This window comes from Oculina patagonica, chromosome 1, assembly GCF_052425735.1.
Source record: "Oculina patagonica isolate OP01 chromosome 1, crgOcupat, whole genome shotgun sequence".
Lineage (NCBI taxonomy): Eukaryota > Metazoa > Cnidaria > Anthozoa > Scleractinia > Oculinidae > Oculina > Oculina patagonica.
The window spans coordinates 3096977-3122540 of record NC_135758.1 but is presented as its reverse complement, the minus strand read 5'-3'; the positions used below and the strand labels follow the sequence as shown (position 1 = coordinate 3122540).

The following is a 25564-nucleotide window of genomic DNA, read 5'->3' as shown; positions in this document are numbered from 1 at the left end:
TTTGGCGGTTTCCTTTTGGTGGTTTAGTTTTCGTTATTGCGGCTTTTATTAAATGCCGATTGGTGTGGCAATGGCTTCAAGATCATTGTGAAACAATTAAAATCCAGTTTAGCGTTGAAAACATTGAATTGACTCAACGATGGACCCCCCACCTGTTTTCAATTAAGCCAACACTCCATTTGTCTCAACAGTAAAACATACTCTTTTAATTTGGTCGCAGGGACCTGTCCTAACATTTTTGAGAAAATGCATTAGGGAACTGCACGACTTTTAGACAGTCCAAACGGGATCGGCAACGATGAAATCAATGGAGTGAGCGATGACAGAGAGAACTACGACTGCTAAGCATTTTATGTTCAACGTGTCCCATTCAAAACAGGGGAGTGAACGTCAGTTGTAAGCAACAGCTGACGGAAAGAAAGTTTCATTAAGGCGGTAATTTCAACTTGCAGACACATTTGATAAGAAACGGTAGGTTGAACGTATGATGAACACATTTTTAGCCGCTTCCGTAAACGACCAAATAACTTTTAATATTCACTTCTACAAGTTTTTTTTTTCGTTCTTCGCTTAATTCGTTGTCGGGCTGTATCACCAAGTTTAGTGCTCTTTGACTGAGTTGATTCAATTCCAATTCTTACCTTGACTGTGAGATGACTTGTCCATTCTCACAGATATGCCGAAGGGGACAATTTTCTTAAAACGTCTGGCTTCTAAGCACACACATGATATTTTTCAAGAGCGGGATATTGTGTGAACAATGCAAAAATGACACTATTATGCGGACTGCACACAAACGTTGCGTTTGATTATATTTAAGCCGCACTTAAAGTCATTTTTAATCATTTGTAAGCATTTACTATTAAGCAAGTCGTATGATATGTATATAGATCGTTTCTGCTTCTCTTACTGCATTGAGATTATGCCCAGGTCATTATCATAACGGTCTATATGATTCAGATAGTATTTTTCAGCTGTACGTAAAACGATTGTGTGGCTAAAATAGTAAACAAGTTGCTTTAAATACCAACCAACGTGAATATACTGTAGGTTTAGTTGTGTTAATGGCCTGGCAATGGAATAATTATGTTATTGGACTGAATTTGGTACTAAGTGTAAAGATAATTATGCATATACATTCTTGCCTTCGCATTAGCTTCAAGTTCATTCTGAAATAAGAAAACCGCAGTCTAGGGTTGCAAAAATAGGAATGACTGATCGATTGACCCGTCATCTCGTTTTTAATTGAACTAACATTCCCTTTATCGTAACTGTAAATCACATTTTTTTATTAATCTGGTCACAGGGGGCTGTCCTAACATATCTTTTAAGGAAAATGCATTACGTAACTGCACGAATTTAAAGCTTTTTTTAGACAGTCGCATCAGAATCGACAACAATGAAATCTTCTCAATAAAGTGAGTCGGTGACAAAGTGACCTTGGACTGCTAAGCGTTTCTATGCTCAAAGCAGGTAAGTGAACGTCAGTTGTAAGTTACAGTGGTATTTAAAGTGCAAATTTCAAATCTGAGTTAGGCGTTCGTACTGCATTTTAAATCACTGGGGACTAATAAGGTATATAATAGCATCATTAAGGTATTATTTCCAGTCATGCATTAGGCGCCTAACTCTCAAAATTGAGTTCAAAATACATACTTCGCTTTCAAGACAATCAGTCAGCGCTTTTAATCTCTATTGTTTTGATGTTGAAGTGGCGTTCGAGTGGTTGGCGGACCTCGTGGCGCCAGTTTGTTTAGTTGAAAACAACATCACTGCGCATCTCAAGCTAACATTTTCAGCCGGGGCTGAAATTTGAATGTGATTACACGAGGTATTCCAGCCCGGGATGAAGCTCTCTTTGTATAATCACAAATCTTTTTATATAAGAAGGTTTCTTCGGTAAGCCGAGCTAAAAAATCCCAGCCCAGTTAGTTATTACTGGGCTGAAATTTCAGCCCGAGCCAAAATTCGCCATGTTTTTGGTCCCTTTTATGACTGCACACAGTAGCATTTGTTTTTGTTTTTAGTTATAAGCACTTACTATTCAAGTAAGTATATGTATATAGATTGTTTCTGCTTCTCTAACTTCAACGAGATTTTGTGCAGATCTTGTCATTAAACATGGGTCTTTAACGACCTACATCAAGGGTCATTATCATAAGGATTCACAGCATCAGTTAGCAGATTTCAGCTGTAAAAAACAACCAACGTCACGGAATTCGAACCTGGACAAACTGTAGGTTTAATTGTGCAATGGCCTGGAAATGAATATGATACTGAACTGAATTTGGTACTAAGAGTAAAAATGATTATGTTTATACTGTCTTTCTTGCTTTGACAACAACTTCAAGATCATTCTGAAATAGAAAAAAAACGCAGTTTAAGGTTGCCGTGACATGGTAATGATGGACTGATTAACCCCTCCTCCCATTTTTTAATTAAACTAACATTCCATGGGCCTTTGGACGATTCTCGCCTCAAAATGAATCTGGTTCTTCTTTCTTTTACAATTAGGTCTCAGGAGCTTGTCCTACGACTTTTTAAGAAAAATGCAGGCTAACCTGCTTTTTCCTTTTTTTACCTTACGTTAAAGTCGTGTTAAAGCCGTCCAGACAGATGTTTTCATATATCAATCGTCAGTTGTTTCCTTAAGATAGGTCGTCTGCAATTATAGCCTGGAGGTTTGCAATAAGAAAAAAAAAATCTCGATGATTTGGCAAGTGCAGAATGCAATATGGAACAATTGAAAGTATGATGTTTTATATATGTTCGTGTTTATTTGCTTTATTTTACTTTCGGAAAAACTGTTCACAGGCTACTTGTATTCTTTCCCAGGTGTTGCTTACGCTAATCTTTGCAAACGTAACACGACACTTTTGTTCGTTTGTAACAAAATACTTTTGTCTTCCTTGAAAATGCGATAACATGAAACTTTTGTTTTTTGTTTGTTTTACGGCGGCATCGATGACATTTGTTTAAATTAATTAAGTTACGGTTTAGACTGCACGAAAGACGATTCTCCAAAACTAAAGAAACAAATCTAATCAAAAAACATATTTTTCGACAGGTTTTTTAAAACGCAGTACAGCTAGGATATTTGTTTCCTGGTTATCAGGTGTTCACGCCGAAAATCCCGGTGCAAGTTTTTGCATACCTAATTACGAAAGCGCTGTGAAAGTCTCAAAATCTAATTTAATTAATTTGCGGTTTTTACTTGGCGCCAAGAAGTCTGCAGGAAGCCTACCGAAAACACGCAATACAAGCGATGTTCATGATAGTTCCAGAAAACAACGTAGACTAATCTGCGCATGCGTTTGGCGTAAATTACGTTGAGTAGTACCACAAGGAGAGCAAAGGGTTTTCTGAAACAAATATATACGTTTGAGATCTTCATATGAAAGTAACGTAGATGTGCTCTAGGTTTTACCTAGGGGTACGGTCAGGTGCTCCCCACCCCCACCCCATCCACAAGGAATAATTAAATAATTGATATTAATAGCGGAGCTCCTGAGTAAGGGCCGCAGAGCGGAGCACCATACCCATAAAAAAAACACATGAAAAAAAAAACACATGAAATAAAATAGGTAACCTATGCATCCGAGTTTTCATGGTCATCATGGCTAGCGGCATGCCTCGCGGGCGCGTACGGCGTACGGTGTTGCGCACATCCGGGATCTTGAAAGGTCTTGACAACTCGCGCAGTACTGGCGCGAAATAATTTTGCAGTGTGAGGTCTCTTGGCAAAGAAATTTTCAAAATTACTACGTATTTTTAAATCCTATTCAGCTAGTCTGAAAGTTAGAACTTGAGACAAACATATTTATTTTGGCTCCTTGTTATGCCGATGACTACAAACGAGAGCAGGGTAAACTTAACTTCGAGGAAACAGGGTTTAAGCGATTTGCGACGGGAAAGAGATCGCGAGAGATCCAGAAAACCCGGACAGAAAGCAGGCGAAAAAGTATAGCAAAGCGCCTGTCGAACCTGGTAGCAAAGTAGCGAAGAAAAGCGACTAAAATAGCAAGAGAGGTGCCGAGAAAACAGGCAAAGAAATAGCGGAGAACAAGGGAACAGAGATAAAACGAGCAGACGAGTGTACCTACTGCGGCCAACTGGTGAAGGTGAGTACAAAACTGCAGTGTTTCCGTCATTTATACGCAAAGCTGTAAGCTTATATTTACGGCACATTTTACTTGCTTTCGCCACTAAGCATTTGCTTGTGACATGAACAATGTTGAAAAATACTATTCGTTAAAATTCAGTTTTACCAGGTTTTACTAATCAAATAGGAGGATTTGATTATGTAAACAAATAATTGTTGGGCCTTCGAGTAACGAATTCACAAAGAATATTACTTCAACACATCTCGAAGAAAATAAAGCTTACGATTTTTAAATGCTTGTGATATGATTATTTTGTTTTACAGTGCTGGAAGAGCAGCTGAGATGAGAATGAAAGTGATGTCAGTTTGCACGAAGCACCTGGAATTTCGTTTCGTTTCGAGTGAAATAGATCGATTTAGTGTATGCAGTTTATTGATATTCATGATGGAGGTAAAATTACTGTTCATTTAGTCAGAGTAAATAAACTTCAGCTTCATTACTTAGCTCTTTCGTTCCCAAATATATTAAATAATCCACTTGTCATGTAGTTCTGTTCACTATTGAGCGTTCATGTGGATTACATAACAATGTCACCAATTTTGAGATTTTGAGGTCTGTTTTGCTGGTTTCATTCAGAATGTCAACAGTAAATGTTATATTTGTCATAAAAAAATCACAATCTTGTTGTGGAATTTGGAAAATGCACACAACAAAGGTTAATGACTACTGGAAAACTGGAATCTTTGTGAGTAAATTCATGCCATTTTAGACACTGTATGCAGCTGTGCATGCAAACTTATTATTAATTAAATGTGTATCTTTAAAAATCTTAGTATTACTGTTAAGAGAAAAGCTTTTAAGATGTGGCAATGTTTTTCCTATGCATGTACATGTATATATAGGGGTAAAGGGGAGGGGAGTATTTAAAGGCCAAACCTTTTAATTAAGAGGGAGTGTAAGGGTTTGCAGTGGTGCTTTGAGTTTATTAAAATATTTACAGTAGAACCCTGCTAACTCGAACTCTGAAGGGAAACGAAAATGAGTTCGAGTTAGCGGGGTTTTTCGAGTTAGCGGGGTTGATTGAATATTTTATTTGCCAAGTTAATAATTGATAGTTTACTGATTTTTAAGCACTTCAGTATACAGTACTGTGCAAATTGAACTTATCTTGCCAGAAACTCTAAAGCGACCACACATTCTTTTGTTAAGAGTGGAAAATGACTGTCAAATACATGATCTGTTCATTGCTATAATCAATGGGCAACCGTTGCGAGTTGCAAGTTCCGGAATTCGAGTTATCAGGGTAAAAAGTTTGACCCAAATTTTGTTCAAGGGAAACAAAATTTAGTTCGAGTTAGCGTGGTTTTCGAGTTATCCGAGTTCGAGTTAACCGAGTAAAAATGACTGAAAAGTGGGGTCAAATCCAAGGGAAATGGAAGTGAGTTCGAGTTAGCAAGGTTGTTCGAGTTATCCGAGTTCGAGTTACCGGGATTTTTTTCTGTAGTTGACTTCGCAGTTATCAGTAAAAAAAAATAGTCTGTGCTGATACATCTCTGTTAAATATATAAGGTATCCTTTCGCATCCAGTAGTTTTGCTTCACTTTATACAAGCTTGCGTTAAGTGTTTTGTTTTATAAATTATTGATATTCATGCCAATTAATCAATTTTAATTTAATCTGTGGCATTTGACTTTTTTCAGGGTTAACATGAGTTTCAGAGACACAAAAACAGAATGTGGACAAGGACATCAAAAGAAAACAGGAAGGATTAAGATTATCCAGCTTGATGTTTGGGTGTCTTCATGATGCCATTTTCAAGAGACTAGTAAATTACATGTAAATTGAAATCAAGAAAAGCTGCAAATGAGCAAAGTTTATATTTTAAATGTTAACGTATTTACAGTGTACTTCAGAAAACAACTTCTTGATTGACCTGTCTCTTTCACATCTTTTTAGATGTAACAAGGGCATTATGAAGTGATCTTTTTAAGAATATGCAGCCAAAACAGTAACAGCAGAAATGAATGGGAGTTTAAAATTTCTATTTTCAATGTTTTGGCTGGTAAGAAACCACATGTGACCAAGCTAAAATCTCTTTGGCCGGTTAACATGACCTGTAAGTGTCCAAATATTTTGAGCCCTCGACTACACAGGACTTACATGTAGTTGTCTAATTACTGTATATCATAAGATCTTTGGTTGATCTTGGGGAGGTAGTGGAGTTAAAAAGCAATGTAATAATTTGAATTTGGATTGGTAATGCTGAAACTGGTGGTACTGTAATTCTAAAGTATAGACGTTAAAATCGTGATTGCAAGCAATATGCAATACCAATTTCATTCTTATGTGTTGTATGCTGTGTACAATTTATAAGAACAGCTATAATGTTAAAATTAGTGAAATATTCTAAAGCCAGATAAAATTTGCAGTATCCATTAGGTACCATGAAGCAACCAAATTGTGACTCATTTGCTTACTTTGTGAACTCCATGACGAATGGGCAACATGACTTCACAAAAATGTGTACAATAAAGCATACAAATTTTTAAAAGAGCAGTTAAAGTATTGATGCTATATTTTTTTCTTGCATAGTTTTATACACAAGCAAACATGATTCTATTTTTTCTGCGTAATCAAAGAACAAAACTGAGTTTGAGACTCACAAACAATATTCTATCTTCCCAGAATTTTTTTTTTTTTATTTCTGTAAGTGAAGTGAAACCCCTTAAGAGGAAGGGGACTCAAAAAGACATGTAAAAGTAAAAAAGGTGCTATCATCCTTTTTTCTGGGGCGGGGGGTGGGATGGGGTTACAGAATGTCCCTTCTTTGCTTCCAGTTAGTTTCACTCCGGTTTGCTTGTAGTTAGGTTCACCCCTGTTTGCTTGCAGTTAGCTTAATTCATCCGGTGTGCTTGGAATTAGCTTTTACTCTAGTTTGCTTGTGGTTAGCTTTCACTCCGGTTTGCTTGGCATTAGCTTATGGCAATATGCTGTAAACCCTTTGCTACATGTATGACCTCTGCCATTTCCATTCAAAATTAAAATATAGGCAAATAGTGAAAATAAAAACGAATGAATGAAAAAAAGAAAATTAACGATATTCTTAATTTAGATGTATATTATTTCCTTTATACTCTAAATGTTAAGTGATTTGCTAATTTACCACGTGATATGCCTATCTACCCCAACATGCAGCCCTACTACCCCCTCCTTATCTACAGGAAAGTTACATAATTACCCGTTTTGCAGCATAATTTCCCATCCAGACTTCTGGATCATAATGCTGTCGGTGGAATTAAAACGTTTTGATTGATTTTGTTTGTTCTCGGCTTATTTGGTGTTGCTGTATACGGTACTCCCATATAAGGGCTATACGGTTATGTGCTGCTCAACAGGGTGTGCCTTTTGCCTCTCTGACTCTGAAACAGGGTATACAAATCACCCTTTTGACTGTGGAACACTATCAAGTTTAGCTATGAAACTCCGCTCCTCTCATTGGTTTTTCTCCAAGCCACAGACAAAGTCAAGTGAGCGCTTTGTGATGTACGCTAGTGTTTTTATATCTATCTTCATATATTTTTCATTGTGGATATTGTCTGGAACAGGGTACCTATTTTGCACTGTTTGTCTGGAACAGGGTCGCAAATTGAGCCGTTTTTCTCTGGAACAGGTCCAGAGTCTCAGCGACTCAGTGGCACACCCCTTTAGTAAATTTTAGGTAGTACCTCTTTCCCCCCCCCCCCCCCCCCCTCCCCGGGACACGGTAAAAAAAAAAGTAAGTAACAATATTAATATTTATAAAAAAAAACAAAAAAAAAACGAATATTATATTCTTAGCCTTAAAATTGTACAATGGCTTGAATTCAGGTTTCAATAAAGTGCAAAATAATTAACTGGGGAGCTCCGCTTTTAGGCTTGCCTAAATCTATATATTTAATTAATTAATTGGTGATTAGAAGTTTACACTGTAGCGCTTTAGGGGTTTAGGGGTTTATCACACGACTGCCCACCAAACCATCACAAAAGTGCATTCTGCACTAATAGGCTGGGTGGCGACGATGGGATCAGGTTTACGACAAGGTGTACATAAAACGCACTTCTTAAAAAGCACCCACAAAGGACCTTAGGGCGCGAGTACACATGAATGCCACTTTTGCGCCGCTTAACATGGGTTTACTGGCAATATCTCGTTCACGTTTCGAACAATGCAACAACTTTCTGCTCAAATGGGTTGTAAAATTTAGAGAAATACGAAATATTGAAGATCTAACTAGTTTTCAAAGTAGCATTTGAAGTTGAAAATTAGTAGTTGGACACCAAAACAGTCCCCCTGACAACCTGGGGCGCTCTTGCGTGGGGGTCGACTGTCTGGTGGTGTCCAAATTTTTTTCTCTTCTATCCCTTCTTTAAACCCTTTAAGTTTTACTCAAGTTCACATTATTTAACCCCGCCTTAAGGCGTACATACAAACAGCAAACATAACATTGAAAAAATTCACTAAGTTAATATGCTTTATGTGACCTTAACCCACACAACCCACACAACAACGCCCCGTGTTACCGTGTATTCAGTTATATAAATTCTAATTAATTTTATGTATTTTATTTTACTGTGTGTTTTCTGCTTTGCGTCCCTTTTTCGAACCGTTGTTTCTGTTCTGCCAAGTTTGTTCCAAAAGCCATGTCACTTCCCGTACTGCAGGCCTTACCGAGGAAATGCTTAAATCTGTTCCCCTCTACACAAAGTCTTGTGACAGCGTGTTTTGAGGCAAAAATCAATATGCATCTTTTAGAGCACGATCATGCACGAAAGTGGAAACTCCCGCCGTTTTCCTTCGACCGCGCCGGCTTGAATGTAGAACAAGACGTTCTTGTTTCCATGGCCACCAATGGAAATGGAAACCAACTGGTCTCCTGTTGGGAGATGCAAATCTCGCAATTCCTATTCTTTCTCCGGTTGGCTCACATGCCAAGCGCTAACAAGAGCAAGTTTTTGTTCGTAAAAACTCAACCGGTACCAGTTGATTTTTTTCAACCGGTAATATTTTCGAGAGCCTCACTGCCACCGACTCCCATGGATCCTAGCGTGGCGGATCATATCACAGATGAGTGCCACTGGAACTCTGAAACAGGACTGTCAAACGTGAATATATTGCCTTTGATGATCTGTCATTCAACCCTACTAAACAGAGAAAACGTGGTATCGACGGCCATTTGTCCTGGCTGGAGGTCTGGATGCCTTCATTTGTACCCCCTTCTAGCTTCCGTCGTCAGGCCTCAGGCCTTCTATCTCTATATAACAAGATTAAAGATCCGGAAATCAAAGACTTTTACCTGCCACATAGCAGCGTCAAACATGGCGGCTGTATGGTTTTAGTAAAGAGAAAACGATATCCTTAGAAAGGTTCCCAAATTGCATCCCATGCGACACTGATGGCCATCAAACCCAAACCTTTATTTTGTGCTTTTAAAAAAAACCAGCACTTTAGTTCCTCAAGAGCCTTCTCGCTCCCTGACAGAAAGCTCCTTTTCTAGCTGCTACTCTTTTTTTACATTTCACTCCTGTTCTAAGTTAATTTGGTTATTGAAACTGCAAAAATGCCAGACTGTAAAGTTAGCCATCCTGGACGGCAGAGCCCCAAGGGAATCTGAGTTTAAAAGAACACCCACTTTTCTTGGTGTCTCTATCATTTAATATTTCATATTTTTTATGCCGAACTCAAGGATCGGATTTCAACCTGGATACAATGTCCTTTGCTCTCCAAGAGCCACGTCCAATCAAATAATCGGCTGATCCTTTTTCTTTCACAAAGGGTTTACGAAGCCTTTATAAAGGAAGTTTATCGAGGCCACACGAGTAGTCCATACTCAGAAACGCCAATCCCGGAACTGCAATGATGTCCTTTAAGGTTCTTCCAAAGAAAGATGGCACATGGCTTAAAGCCATGGACCTGTACATGTCCTCCCGTCACAGATCCTGCCTTGATGCAAACATGTCGAAGCAATACTATTTGCCGGCTTGGTGGCCCGTACAGAAAAACAAATATACCCAAGATCTTGGCCTTCTATGTAGAGAACTCTAACTTCAGGAAGAATTAATTCCATCGGTGGTCATATTCGGATTTGTCTTCCTACCTTGGTTTGGCTTTCTACGGAAGGTCTTGTTTTGGTGTCTAGTTCTCTTAACGTTAGTGTCTACTGGTTGTTTCAAGTACTTCGTTTTTCGCTTCTGTGTTTTGGTTTGTGATCGAAAGTACCGTCTGATCGTAAATCCCAAACATGTCTATGATTTATCTAATCATGAACAGCGCGCTTTTTTGAACCCTGATTAGAAGAAAGAAAAGCTTGTAGATAACTGGAACCAAGAGTAATAAATTACGTCCTGAAGACAACAAGTCAAACGTTTGGTCCTCCCTGCAGCAACTAAAAAATCTCCCAACGAAATTTGGCAGGCTAGTAAGTGAAAACATAATCAATGGCTTTTCTTAAGCATCATGGCTGATAGGTCAAAGACTGTCTGTTCTCGGCTTAAATGGGAAGCCGTCCTTGTAAGCCTAACATTGACAAAGCTCCTCACAGGCTCTTCAGAGATTCCATTTCTTGGAATACATATTTTCTAGCTTAACATTGCAGCAGACATTATTGACTCGTATTAGAAATAAGTTTGGAGTGAAATTTTGGGCTTTAGTACAGTGTTGACCTCAGCGTAGATCTCGGGCTTCCTTTGGTTAAAACTCTGCAATCAGCAACTTTTTTCATTCTGCATAAGCTATAACCTTTGCTAAATGTAAAGCGCTAGTTTAAAGGTGAGAAGCATGTATTATTTGCGCACATTGTGGACAGTTATTGCCGGGAGTAGCAGTTGTTCTCGGTCTGTGGTGGACTGGAGGTTTAGGTTATTCGCTATAACTCTTTGATGAACCTCTTACATATTTATCTATATTTTAATAAACCTCTGTAAAAGCGTGGTATTTCCTGCAAGCACTGTAGCCAAAAATATGGACCTGAAAAGGCTTCAGTTGCAGTCTCATATAAGCTTTTGACAATAACGCAGCAGCCCCAGCCCCATAAACGCAACCAGCGCCATTTTCTCGCCCACCTGAACTGTTCTATTCTCCTACTTATCTAAATCCGTCAGGGTCTTACTTGAATGCAGGACATTATCCTGTTATTTCATTAAAATTTTAATTCTTTGGTAAAGTATATAAAGGTAATAAGACAACTTAAAAAAGAAATTTTTATATTAAAATGTTTCAAAGGGAGAAAAATAGCAACAAATTAAAAGGAAAAGTTTATCAACAAAACAAAAGATTAATGAAAAATAGAGAATATATAAAGATGTTTAAAATCCTTATGTGATATATTGATGTGAATTAACAATCAAGCTTTGTTCATTCCGATCTGTTTCTTGTTAGGACGTCACAGTCATGTTGGTAAGTGCAACATATTAAAAATATGTTGCATTAATTTCTTTCCTTCGGCATTATCGATTAAAGGACAGACAAATGTTTTCCATGGAAAGTCACCCAACGTCTTCCACTCTTCCTTGGAAACAGCGCCAACGTCAGTAGACATACCCCACAATAAGCAGCAAATATCTCGTATCATGTTCGTCTTCTCATTATTAACTAATCATCATTTACTGCCTTGTTCTCCTAACATTTACTGAAAACGAGTTTGTTCATACCAACCGGGCCGGTATATGAGCACTTGTCTTTACCAAAAGCTAAACACTTGAACTTATTGCTGAGCGTTGGGCTGACGATGAAAGTGACGCCCACTCGACAACTGAATGGAGCGCTCAATAGGATAAGAAAGACGTTGTTCAAACCTTGTGGACGATGTGGTGTAAGCACGCTGGACTATATATCGAGCAATATGGGCTCGATCGCGGGCTTGGGTCATGTGCTGTGATTTTTGGGTAGGGCTATCGTCATCGAATTCTATTTAATGGTTTCAATAACTTTCCTTATTACACTTGTTGACAGACTACTTTGAGAAATAATAAATGATTCGCTTCATGATCAATTACTTTTCTTTTATTTCGTCCTCCAAATATGTTGCACTAAACAAATAAACAAAACAAACAGGTCAGGCATTATACTTGTCAAATAAAAGAATCACAGAGCGGCCATAACGATAAACAAAATTAGTTAAAATAAACATAAAAAGAGAAAGAAAATGAACCTTAATGTAATTAATCCAATGTAACAGTGTATTTTTTTCCATCCATATTATTTTAATTCAGTCACAGTTGATTTTCTATCTAAAAAAAGCAAATCCAAGTTTAACAATTAAAGAAGAATTTTAAAAATCATCATGCGGTACATTTTCATGAATTGGCAATAGAAAGACGCATCTTCTTTTTTGTCATTTATTTTCTGATCATCCGTGCTGATCAGCTATTGCAACCTTACTTGGGAATCATTAGCCCATTTTCAGCGTCATGGCTAAAAGGTCAGATAGACTGGCTGTTCTCCCAAATGGCAAGTCGTCTTTGTATGCCTAGAATTTGTTTGCAACGCCGTTCTTGGCTACAGGACCGGTGATTCACCGGTATATGGGCAGGTATCTTGCAACGAAAGGATTTAATTTAAAGATATTGTCGGTTGTTTGATGTGACACCCATTGGAACTTTGAACTCTGCCAAACACGATTCTCCTTACTGTTCTAAAGTATTGCTTATTAGGAGAATACGCTGTGAAATTAGAAAGGATCCCATAATCAATTATGCTATTTCCCTTAAGTGAAGTTAAGTCGCATTTTTACACTTTTGGGCATCTGGTCTTTTGGGAATTAGACTGTGCAATAGTTTGGACGTCTTTAAAGGAACAACCACCCTTGAAGATAGGGCACTTGGTGGAAAGGTCCTCGCGTTCCTCCGGCAGCTTGGTAAATGGGCAAACGTTGTCTGCGAGAACAGGACAATCGCATTTCTTTAAAAACGACGGTGAAAGGAAAAATATGTGACGTAACGAGTCACATGTAAGGGAAAATATCCATCAACGGGTAAAAAAATATATATACCTACCACAAAAATAAAAATATTGAGAAAAACGAAAACAAATTTAATTTAAAAAATAAATAACCTATCTATCTATCTATCTATCTATCTATCTATCTATCTATCTATCTATCTATCTATCTATCTATCTATCTATCTATCTATCTATCTATCTATCTATCTATCATCCATCTATCTATCGTTTTAATAAGGTTTATCTTATTTTATTGTATAGTTTTTAATTTTTTGGAAACTTTATATTTAATGTCAATATCAGGTGTCACCCTCTTCTTCACTCTACTTTACTGTACTCTACTCTGTCTGTCTGTCTGTCTGTCTGTCTGTCTGACTGTCTGTCTGTCTGTCTCTCTGTTTGTCTGTCTATCAACCTATCTAACTATCTATCTCGTCTATCCGCCTATTGGTCTGCCCGTACTATCCGTCGGCCAGCCTGTAAAATTGCATCCCATCGCTTCCACTGGGCATGTTTCCCCAGGATGAGTTCCACAAACCTGCACCAGGTCTTTCCTTCTCCAGAGAGCAAACGATATGCATGGTGAGGAAATTCACTCAACTTCGTCTGCTCTTCCTTGGAAACAACGCGAACGTCAGTAGAAATAAACACTTCATAAGCAGCAGGTATCTTGTATTCCGTTCCGCTTCCCGGCGGAACAGTTCTCCTTAAATTGGAGGTTGTCCTTGAACGACTGGAATTTACTGGTAACGTCTTTGTTATTGGCAACCGGACTGGTGCATCGGTACGTACACTTTGACATAATACTGTTGGTTGTTCGAGGTGACCCCCAAAGGAGCAGTCACAAGCGCTGACTTGGGTCGTGTGATGCGTTTTAGGGAAAGACGCTTTACTTTCCTTGAAGGGTTTTAACATTGATTTTCTTCCCTGGTCGAAATATATTTCCTTATAACGCTTGTTAAAGGGATATATTGCAAAAAAATAATCACTATGGGCCAAAACGATAAACACACGTTGTTAAACAAATGTACATTGGTAAAAAAGATAAAATATATGCAGAAGAGAAAGAAAATAAAAATTACTTTAATCATCCTTCGGTAAACAAGTCTACCGAGAACCCTTATAAAGTCTTTTATAAGTAAACATAAAAACAATCTACAACCGTAGTTAGACATTTCTTGCTCATCTGTCAAGCCGTACAGAAATGAGATGTTTAAAAAAGTGAAATTGCTACCTGATAGATATGTCCACACAAAGGACCCAATTCATAGGCTCTCTCCATCCCTCCATCTTAGCGAAGTTGAAAAAACCGTATCCAGCCACAACAATAAACAAAAGAGAAATGAGATGACAAGAAACTATGAAAAAGGGGGAAAAGTGTTTAGTCCTAAACGAAAAATACCAAAATTACAGTCAGGAGTTGACATTAATACTCTTTATAAATTCTGACGCTGACGATTAGCTTTGCGATGAGAATCACAACTCTTGATAAACCGCAATGGATAGTTATTGTTCATCAAAACTTTAACCACATGCTCCTTTTCTTTGCGTTTCCCTGCGCTTGTTGATGGGATATTTTTCGCTCTCTCAAGGAGTGTATTCACCACTGATCTCTTGTGTTGAGTTGGGTGATGCGAGTTGAAATCTAGATATTTGTCAGTGTGCGTTGGCTTTCGGTAGACGTTAACCTGTATGCGCCCGTTCACTCTAGTTGTTGCGGTGTCTAAAAATGAAAGGCCGTCGTCACCTTCGACCTCACTAGTGAATTGTATGTGCGGGTTAATAGAGTTGAGGTGGTCATGAAACTCTTGCACATACTCCTTTTTTAGGCATACGTGGCTATCATCGACATACCTGTACCACCATCGTGGAGGATGCGGGGCTGATGAAATCGCTCGGTCTTCTACAAACTCCATCACTAGATTGGCTATGGTTGCACTAACCGGGGAACCCATAGCGCAGCCAAATGTTTGGTGATAATGTTCTTGCTCGTGGGTGAAAAAACTGTTCCTCAAAACGAACTCTAGCAACCTCATGATATTGCTCACGGAAATGTTCGTGCGTTCCGTTAGAGTTGTATCACGCTCCAATCTATCGCGAGTAACTTGTAGGGCTAACTCTACTGGGATTGAGGTAAACAGAGAAACAACATCGAAAGATACCATGACATCATCCTCTGTAATCACTTGGTTTTTTATCTTCTGGGCAAACGCGGTACTATTTCTCACTGAGTATCTCTCCTCCAGCAGAGGGGATAAGATAGAAACCAAATGCTTTGACAAATTGTATGTTGGTGCATTAATACAGCTGGTGATTGGACGAAGAGGTATGTGGGCCTTGTGGATCTTAGGAAGGCCATAGAAGGTTGCAGGGGTTGCATCAGTGCTGTGAAGGTGGTGATATAATTTGGGTTCCATTTGAGTTTTATCACGGTCCTGAATGCAAGGACTGGACTTTATTTCTGATAACAGATGATTAAGGTCCTTTTCGACTCGTGACGTGGGGTTCCTGCGTTTGTCGGTAATCTTCTCGTACGTGTTGGTATCATTTAATAAAGTGGCGATCTTTTCTTTGTAATCTACCGTGTTCATAACAACAACGGATCTGCCTTTATCTGCTGGAACGATGGTAACAGAAGGATCCTGTTTTAGGTTCCTTACTGCAGCAAGTTGTTGCTTCGAGATGTTAGAAACTGCCTCAGGTTTACTGTTTTTTAAGATGTTGACCACAGATGCACGTATAGTCGCTTTAGAGCTTTGGGGAAGGTTATAAATTCCCGTTTCAATGTAGGAGCTTTCGAAACACGCGATGACTACGTTGACAAGGATCGTTGGGTGATAAACTTGTCTGACCGTCAACTCAGTACCCACGAAACCAGAGCACTTCAAAACGGACTAAATTTCGCTACAACTCCAAGATCTGTCCCAACGTCCAACTTCATAGCAAACATTGAAACGGGAATTTATAACCTTATTAATGTAGAGTATTACACTCCTTCTTATAAAAGCGTGAACACTAAAAAATATGTCTGGAATGTTTGTGTTTAGCCAATCACATGCGAGAACTTCAGACCGCAGAAACCACAAACAGTAAATGGGTTTCCATCGGTCACGGAGCACTTTTAGTTCTTATTTTGTTTCAGGATACACGCTCTGTCTTTTTTAAGAATTTAAAGAACTGCTATTCTTTCGTATCGAGGGCCACATCCAGAACATGGTTTCAGGGATTTTTGAAAGAAAAAAAGGACGGTTTCTCTAGCGACGATATACGACATGGTTCAGTGCATGCAGTATGTTGTAGACATGTCTAGACATAAGATGTAAACACGATAAACCGAATATAAAATACAAAATTGTGGAGTTTTCGTTACTGATTGTAAATCTTTTCGGTAGAACAAGGGATTCGATTTATTTCGGCAAACGATTTCAACCCTTAGGCAATTAGAGGTTCCGTGATCGTAAGACTGCAAACTGCAAAGGCTCCAGACGAAAATTATTCAAAATGTTGGCGTGATTGGTGCAAAGTAAACACCTCAATCGCTCAATCGTTTGATTTTCGCTTTTCCTTCCCGCTATCGTTTCGCTGTTATCGAAGAAACAAACCTTCCTTCTATCAGTGTTTAGGTCTGCTACAATAGTTGGGGTGAGATAAAAACCGGAAAATGCAAGCTTACCTCAGTACAAATTGTAACATGCCATCAGGCGAACGGTAACTGCAGATACGAATTCGTTACAATTTTTGAAAATTGGCGGCAACTGGGGCAAATCGTAGCGTCGGGCGCATCGGTTTTTCAATTTTTTCTATAAAAAAAATCACTCAAACCTATTCTTCAGTGGAGCAGTGAATGTTCTCAAAAAGGAAGGAATTACAATTAGTGTGTTTACTTGTAAATTGGAGCGAAACGAGAACCAAATATTGTTCCGTGACCGATGGAAACCCATGTGGTTTCTGCGGTCTGAAGTTCTCGCATGTGATTGGTTAAAAGACAAAGAACATTCCAGACATATTTTAAGTGTTCACGCTTTAATAAGAAGCGGTGTAATGTTTAGTCCCATTTGTGGCTTATTTTTGTTACATTGGTGCTGATCAGCAATTGTATGAAAACCAACAGCTTATCTTCAGCATCACTGCTAAAATATCAAAGAGACTGGCTGTTCACCTAAAATGGGATGCCGTCTTTGAATGCCTATCATTTGCTTGGAACGCCGCGTTCTTAGCTACCGGACCGGTATATGGGCAGGTATCTTGCTGCGAAAGGATTGATACATAAACATAAAGTCGGTAGTTTGAGATGACACCCATTGGAGCTTTTTACCGTCATGGTTCTTTCTTATATCATGACTTCTTCAAATCCTGTGGCAAATGCAGTGGCCTAATGTTGAACAAGATGGAGTCCAGATCGAACGGTCCTGGATCGAGAGTTTGCTGGGTTCATGTGTTGTGTTTAAGCACAAGATACTCTAACTTCGTAAAGATTTTTAACAACAACAATTTAACCTTTAAGCAATAATTAAAAGTTATAATTTTTCTCATTGGCCTTAAATGTTCCATGTTATCCTTGTCCAATAGTTTGGACGTCTTTGAAGATAAAGTCACTCTTAAAAGAGAATAGCCTGCAACCCCACTCGGGAGCCTGTTCGCAGGCTAAAAACAGAAGCACTCGACGGCAAGTTCTTCGCGTTCCTCTGGCAGCTTGGAAAATGGGCAAACCTTGTCTGCGAGGACAGGACAACCACTCTTTTTAAAACAAGGGCGAAATGAAAAAGGGATGGCCTTAAAAGTAAAAATTCAAATATAAATAAAGAGATAAAATTAAAAAAATATCTTTATCTATCCGCCTCTATCTATCTATCCGCCTATATCATTCAATCATTCAATCTATCTATCTATCTAACTGTCTGTCTGTCTGTCTGTCTGTCTGTCTGTCTGTCTGTCTGTCTGTCTGTCTATCTATCTATCTATCTATCTATCTATCAAAAGGATTCCTTTGGTGATTATTCATTTTCCTTCCCTCGTGCATCTGTCCTTGCCGGCCATTAGACTCCTGAATAGTTTGGACAATTGAAGGAGAGCCACCATTAAATATCGGGCACTTGGTAGTCATTTTCTGGGTAGATGGCACCCAACCTAGCGCCTTCTTTTGCATCACAGGTCCGTTGGTGGGGAAGTAAACGCTGACAAATTTGGATTTGTACACGAAGCAGGTTCTATTGAAGCTGTCACAACAAAGGAAATTATCTATCTATCTATCTATCTATCTATCTATCTATCTATCTATCTATCTATCTATCTATCTATCTATCTATCTATCTATCTATCTATCTATCTATCTACCTATCTATCTATCTATCTATCTATCTATCTATCTATCTATCTATCTATCTATCTATCTATCTATCTATCTATCTATCTATCTATCTATCTATCTATCTATCTATCTATCTATCTATATATCTATCTATCGTTTTAGTAAGGTTTATCTTATTTTATTGTATAGTTTTTAATTTTTTGGAAACTTTATATTTAATGTCAATATCAGGTGTCACCCTCTTCTTCACTCTACTTTACTGTACTCTACTCTGTCTGTCTGTCTGTCTGTCTGACTGTCTGTCTGTCTGTCTCTCTGTTTGTCTGTCTATCAACCTATCTAACTATCTATCTCGTCTATCCGCCTATTGGTCTGCCCGTACTATCCGTCGGCCAGCCTGTAAAATTGCATCCCATCGCTTCCACTGGGCATGTTTCCCCAGGATGAGTTCCACAAACCTGCACCAGGTCTTTCCTTCTCCAGAGAGCAAACGATATGCATGGTGAGGAAATTCACTCAACTTCGTCTGCTCTTCCTTGGAAACAACGCGAACGTCAGTAGAAATAAACACTTCATAAGCAGCAGGTATCTTGTATTCCGTTCCGCTTCCCGGCGGAACAGTTCTCCTTAAATTGGAGGTTGTCCTTGAACGACTGGAATTTACTGGTAACGTCTTTGTTATTGGCAACCGGACTGGTGCATCGGTACGTACACTTTGACATAATACTGTTGGTTGTTCGAGGTGACCCCCAAAGGAGCAGTCACAAGCGCTGACTTGGGTCGTGTGATGCGTTTTAGGGAAAGACGCTTTACTTTCCTTGAAGGGTTTTAACATTGATTTTCTTCCCTGGTCGAAATATATTTCCTTATAACGCTTGTTAAAGGGATATATTGCAAAAAAATAATCACTATGGGCCAAAACGATAAACACACGTTGTTAAACAAATGTACATTGGTAAAAAAGATAAAATATATGCAGAAGAGAAAGAAAATAAAAATTACTTTAATCATCCTTCGGTAAACAAGTCTACCGAGAACCCTTATAAAGTCTTTTATAAGTAAACATAAAAACAATCTACAACCGTAGTTAGACATTTCTTGCTCATCTGTCAAGCCGTACAGAAATGAGATGTTTAAAAAAGTGAAATTGCTACCTGATAGATATGTCCACACAAAGGACCCAATTCATAGGCTCTCTCCATCCCTCCATCTTAGCGAAGTTGAAAAAACCGTATCCAGCCACAACAATAAACAAAAGAGAAATGAGATGACAAGAAACTATGAAAAAGGGGGAAAAGTGTTTAGTCCTAAACGAAAAATACCAAAATTACAGTCAGGAGTTGACATTAATACTCTTTATAAATTCTGACGCTGACGATTAGCTTTGCGATGAGAATCACAACTCTTGATAAACCGCAATGGATAGTTATTGTTCATCAAAACTTTAACCACATGCTCCTTTTCTTTGCGTTTCCCTGCGCTTGTTGATGGGATATTTTTCGCTCTCTCAAGGAGTGTATTCACCACTGATCTCTTGTGTTGAGTTGGGTGATGCGAGTTGAAATCTAGATATTTGTCAGTGTGCGTTGGCTTTCGGTAGACGTTAACCTGTATGCGCCCGTTCACTCTAGTTGTTGCGGTGTCTAAAAATGAAAGGCCGTCGTCACCTTCGACCTCACTAGTGAATTGTATGTGCGGGTTAATAGAGTTGAGGTGGTCATGAAACTCTTGCACATACTCCTTTTTTAGGCATACGTGGCTATCATCGACATACCTGTACCACCATCGTGGAGGATGCGGGGCTGATGAAATCGCTCGGTCTTCTACAAACTCCATCACTAGATTGGCTATGGTTGCACTAACCGGGGAACCCATAGCGCAGCCAAATGTTTGGTGATAATGTTCTTGCTCGTGGGTGAAAAAACTGTTCCTCAAAACGAACTCTAGCAACCTCATGATATTGCTCACGGAAATGTTCGTGCGTTCCGTTAGAGTTGTATCACGCTCCAATCTATCGCGAGTAACTTGTAGGGCTAACTCTACTGGGATTGAGGTAAACAGAGAAACAACATCGAAAGATACCATGACATCATCCTCTGTAATCACTTGGTTTTTTATCTTCTGGGCAAACGCGGTACTATTTCTCACTGAGTATCTCTCCTCCAGCAGAGGGGATAAGATAGAAACCAAATGCTTTGACAAATTGTATGTTGGTGCATTAATACAGCTGGTGATTGGACGAAGAGGTATGTGGGCCTTGTGGATCTTAGGAAGGCCATAGAAGGTTGCAGGGGTTGCATCAGTGCTGTGAAGGTGGTGATATAATTTGGGTTCCATTTGAGTTTTATCACGGTCCTGAATGCAAGGACTGGACTTTATTTCTGATAACAGATGATTAAGGTCCTTTTCGACTCGTGACGTGGGGTTCCTGCGTTTGTCGGTAATCTTCTCGTACGTGTTGGTATCATTTAATAAAGTGGCGATCTTTTCTTTGTAATCTACCGTGTTCATAACAACAACGGATCTGCCTTTATCTGCTGGAACGATGGTAACAGAAGGATCCTGTTTTAGGTTCCTTACTGCAGCAAGTTGTTGCTTCGAGATGTTAGAAACTGCCTCAGGTTTACTGTTTTTTAAGATGTTGACCACAGATGCACGTATAGTCGCTTTAGAGCTTTGGGGAAGGTTATAAATTCCCGTTTCAATGTAGGAGCTTTCGAAACACGCGATGACTACGTTGACAAGGATCGTTGGGTGATAAACTTGTCTGACCGTCAACTCAGTACCCACGAAACCAGAGCACTTCAAAACGGACTAAATTTCGCTACAACTCCAAGATCTGTCCCAACGTCCAACTTCATAGCAAACATTGAAACGGGAATTTATAACCTTATTAATGTAGAGTATTACACTCCTTCTTATAAAAGCGTGAACACTAAAAAATATGTCTGGAATGTTTGTGTTTAGCCAATCACATGCGAGAACTTCAGACCGCAGAAACCACAAACAGTAAATGGGTTTCCATCGGTCACGGAGCACTTTTAGTTCTTATTTTGTTTCAGGATACACGCTCTGTCTTTTTTAAGAATTTAAAGAACTGCTATTCTTTCGTATCGAGGGCCACATCCAGAACATGGTTTCAGGGATTTTTGAAAGAAAAAAAGGACGGTTTCTCTAGCGACGATATACGACATGGTTCAGTGCATGCAGTATGTTGTAGACATGTCTAGACATAAGATGTAAACACGATAAACCGAATATAAAATACAAAATTGTGGAGTTTTCGTTACTGATTGTAAATCTTTTCGGTAGAACAAGGGATTCGATTTATTTCGGCAAACGATTTCAACCCTTAGGCAATTAGAGGTTCCGTGATCGTAAGACTGCAAACTGCAAAGGCTCCAGACGAAAATTATTCAAAATGTTGGCGTGATTGGTGCAAAGTAAACACCTCAATCGCTCAATCGTTTGATTTTCGCTTTTCCTTCCCGCTATCGTTTCGCTGTTATCGAAGAAACAAACCTTCCTTCTATCAGTGTTTAGGTCTGCTACAATAGTTGGGGTGAGATAAAAACCGGAAAATGCAAGCTTACCTCAGTACAAATTGTAACATGCCATCAGGCGAACGGTAACTGCAGATACGAATTCGTTACAATTTTTGAAAATTGGCGGCAACTGGGGCAAATCGTAGCGTCGGGCGCATCGGTTTTTCAATTTTTTCTATAAAAAAAATCACTCAAACCTATTCTTCAGTGGAGCAGTGAATGTTCTCAAAAAGGAAGGAATTACAATTAGTGTGTTTACTTGTAAATTGGAGCGAAACGAGAACCAAATATTGTTCCGTGACCGATGGAAACCCATGTGGTTTCTGCGGTCTGAAGTTCTCGCATGTGATTGGTTAAAAGACAAAGAACATTCCAGACATATTTTAAGTGTTCACGCTTTAATAAGAAGCGGTGTAATGTTTAGTCCCATTTGTGGCTTATTTTTGTTACATTGGTGCTGATCAGCAATTGTATGAAAACCAACAGCTTATCTTCAGCATCACTGCTAAAATATCAAAGAGACTGGCTGTTCACCTAAAATGGGATGCCGTCTTTGAATGCCTATCATTTGCTTGGAACGCCGCGTTCTTAGCTACCGGACCGGTATATGGGCAGGTATCTTGCTGCGAAAGGATTGATACATAAACATAAAGTCGGTAGTTTGAGATGACACCCATTGGAGCTTTTTACCGTCATGGTTCTTTCTTATATCATGACTTCTTCAAATCCTGTGGCAAATGCAGTGGCCTAATGTTGAACAAGATGGAGTCCAGATCGAACGGTCCTGGATCGAGAGTTTGCTGGGTTCATGTGTTGTGTTTAAGCACAAGATACTCTAACTTCGTAAAGATTTTTAACAACAACAATTTAACCTTTAAGCAATAATTAAAAGTTATAATTTTTCTCATTGGCCTTAAATGTTCCATGTTATCCTTGTCCAATAGTTTGGACGTCTTTGAAGATAAAGTCACTCTTAAAAGAGAATAGCCTGCAACCCCACTCGGGAGCCTGTTCGCAGGCTAAAAACAGAAGCACTCGACGGCAAGTTCTTCGCGTTCCTCTGGCAGCTTGGAAAATGGGCAAACCTTGTCTGCGAGGACAGGACAACCACTCTTTTTAAAACAAGGGCGAAATGAAAAAGGGATGGCCTTAAAAGTAAAAATTCAAATATAAATAAAGAGATAAAATTAAAAAAATATCTTTATCTATCCGCCTCTATTTATCTATTCATCCGCCTCTATCTATCTATCCGCCTATATCATTCAATCATTCAATCTATCTATCTATCTAACTGTTTGTCTGTCTGTCTGTCTGTCTGTCTGTCTGTCTGTCTGTCTGTCTGTCTGTCTGTCTGTCTATCTATCTATCTATCTATCTATCTATCTATCTATCTATCTATCTAAAAAGGATTCCTTTGGTGATTATTCATTTTCCTTCCCTCGTGCATCTGTCCTTGCCGGCCATTAGACTCCTGAATAGTTTGGACAATTGAAGGAGAGCCACCATTAAATATCGGGCACTTGGTAGTCATTTTCTGGGTAGATGGCACCCAACCTAGCGCCTTCTTTTGCATCACAGGTCCGTTGGTGGGGAAGTAAACGCTGACAAATTTGGATTTGTACACGAAGCAGGTTCTATTGAAGCTGTCACAACAAAGGAAATTATCTATCTATCTATCTATCTATCTATCTATCTATCTATCTATCTATCTATCTATCTATCTATCTATCTATCTATCTATCTATCTATCTATCTATCTATCTGTCTGTCTGTCTGTCTGTCTGTCTGTCTGTCTATCTATCTATCTATCTATCTATCTATCTATCTATCTATCTATCTATCTATCTATCTATCTATCTATCTATCTATCTATCTATCTATCTATCTATCTATCTATCTATCTATCTACCTATCATCTATCTATCTATCTATCTATCTATCTATCTATCTATCTATCTATCTATCTATCTATCTGTCTGTCTGTCTGTCTGTCTGTCTGTCTGTCCGTCTGTCTTTCTTGCTGTTTGCCTATCTGTCTATGACTGTCTATCTGTAAATCTGTCTATTGCCCCAGTCCTTTCATGTCGTTCAAAATAACCTTTATTTTGTAACAATTACAAATTATCTGCTATATTAGTGCTTCACATAAAGATTAAATAAAAGATAAAATATACCATAATGAGCTAGACATATGCACTGTGAAATTTAAATCTTCAATTAGTCATGTCTTTAAAACCAGGGTACTTGGCGGCAAGGTCTTCGAATTCCTCACCAATGGGTAAACCTTGTCTGCAAAACAGGGCAAATGCCTTTTTTCTCTGACTATCCATTTATCTATTTATTTACTTACTATCCATTTAGCTATATCTATATATCTGTCTTTGCTTCTTTTTGTCTTTTGCTGTATTTCTGTCTACCTATCCATTCTGTCTGTTCTGTCTCTCTGTCTGTTTGTCTATCTTCATATCTGTCCGTCTGTCGGACAATTTGTGTTATCCGTCCGTCGGTTGTAGCGGAAATTGCATCCCATCGCTTCCATTGAGCATGTTTGCTCAGAACGAGTTCTACAAACAGAAATCAAGACTTCCCTTCCATAACGACTAGGCTGCGACTTTTTTGATGTCTGATCTACGTTTCGAGCACAAAAGTAAACATTACACCAAAAAACATAGTGCTGCGGAAAATTTCCTATTTAACGAGGAGAGAAATTGAGCAAACAAAAAATAACATCAAATTTAATATCTAAGTAAAGGTATTAAAAGGCTTCGTGTGGTATACTAATGCGGATTGAAAATCAAAATTTGTCCTTTGTAATATGCTTCTTGTTACGTCACAGCCATGTTGATAAGCCATTGTAACTTAACGTTAACTTTGCTATCAATTTCCCCCTATGACCATTATGGAGAACGGAGAGATGTATTCTTTTGCTCTTTCTTGGAAACAGGACGAAGTTTAGTAAAAAGTGACCATTAAAGGCCACAAGTATTTCTTTTCCTTTCAACTCTTCGGCGAATTAATTAACTATTTAATTTTGTTCTTCTTCAATGGGGTGCCTTTTTGAATGTTTAACATTTGCTGGCAATGTCTTTGTTCTTTGCAACCAGACCGGTTTATGGGCAAACTATAATGGCGGAGTACTATTTATATATTCCCAAATACCTATTATTTGACGACAGATTGCGTGGTAAACATTGTGCGCAGAGGGCACACAAGCAAGAAATTCTAACAATTTCCTCTTTTTAAACTCAAAAATGCAAACCAACAATTTTAAGAACAAGTGTCAAAGAATAAAAAAAAAAAATAGATTGAAAAGCTGAACCTAAACGTATATCATCATTAGGTTTCAAGGCATCTCAGGTAACAGGTCAGTACTGCTGTAATGGCCAAAAACAGTACAGTTGTCCCAATGTGTAAAAACACTCCTTTAATCTTTAGGGTGGTTTAAAAGCTCGGTCAGCAGGGTGGTAGTTATAATCCACTCTGGTTTCTTTAGTAGTCACCGACTTTCAGGCTCAGGGGAATGAACCTTCACTTTGGAAGCGTCACCCTGAGGAAAAAAAATCCGTCTCCTCCTTCTTCATAACTGAAGGCATGCCCAGCTTTCTTTGGCCACCATCTGTACATTTCGTGA

At 38.7% G+C, this 25564-nt stretch overlaps 2 protein-coding genes and 3 long non-coding RNA genes across 5 annotated transcripts; 1 reads left to right on the top strand and 4 right to left on the bottom strand.

Annotated features, from left to right (window-relative positions):
- The first annotated feature begins 3551 nt into the window (after positions 1 to 3551).
- LOC144652452 (uncharacterized) lies at positions 3552 to 6883 on the top strand. Its single transcript, XR_013570540.1, has 3 exons — positions 3552 to 4121; positions 4427 to 4553; positions 5804 to 6883. It is a non-coding gene; the product is annotated as an uncharacterized LOC144652452 (long non-coding RNA).
- Positions 6884 to 14516: 7633 nt separating this feature from the next.
- On the bottom strand, positions 14517 to 15671 carry LOC144644499 (uncharacterized). The gene has a single exon (XM_078503995.1). The coding sequence runs from the start codon at positions 15669 to 15671 to the stop codon at positions 14517 to 14519; it is 1155 nt and encodes a 384-aa protein (XP_078360121.1).
- Positions 15672 to 16657: 986 nt separating this feature from the next.
- Positions 16658 to 17913, bottom strand: LOC144652444 (uncharacterized). The gene is made up of 2 exons (XR_013570537.1): positions 17741 to 17913; positions 16658 to 17693 (listed from the first exon to the last, which is right to left on the bottom strand). It is a non-coding gene; the product is annotated as an uncharacterized LOC144652444 (long non-coding RNA).
- Positions 17914 to 19744: 1831 nt separating this feature from the next.
- LOC144644490 (uncharacterized) lies at positions 19745 to 20899 on the bottom strand. Its single transcript, XM_078503984.1, has one exon. The coding sequence runs from the start codon at positions 20897 to 20899 to the stop codon at positions 19745 to 19747; it is 1155 nt and encodes a 384-aa protein (XP_078360110.1).
- A 986-nt stretch (positions 20900 to 21885) lies between these two features.
- LOC144632412 (uncharacterized) lies at positions 21886 to 23236 on the bottom strand. Its single transcript, XR_013566895.1, has 2 exons — positions 22969 to 23236; positions 21886 to 22921 (listed from the first exon to the last, which is right to left on the bottom strand). It is a non-coding gene; the product is annotated as an uncharacterized LOC144632412 (long non-coding RNA).
- Positions 23237 to 25564: the final 2328 nt, after the last annotated feature.

Excerpts from the sequence above, each read along its gene's own strand:
- LOC144644499 (XM_078503995.1), bottom strand. The coding sequence starts at position 15,671 with ATGAACACGGTAGATTACAAAGAAAAGATCGCCACTTTATTAAATGAT.
- LOC144644490 (XM_078503984.1), bottom strand. The coding sequence starts at position 20,899 with ATGAACACGGTAGATTACAAAGAAAAGATCGCCACTTTATTAAATGAT.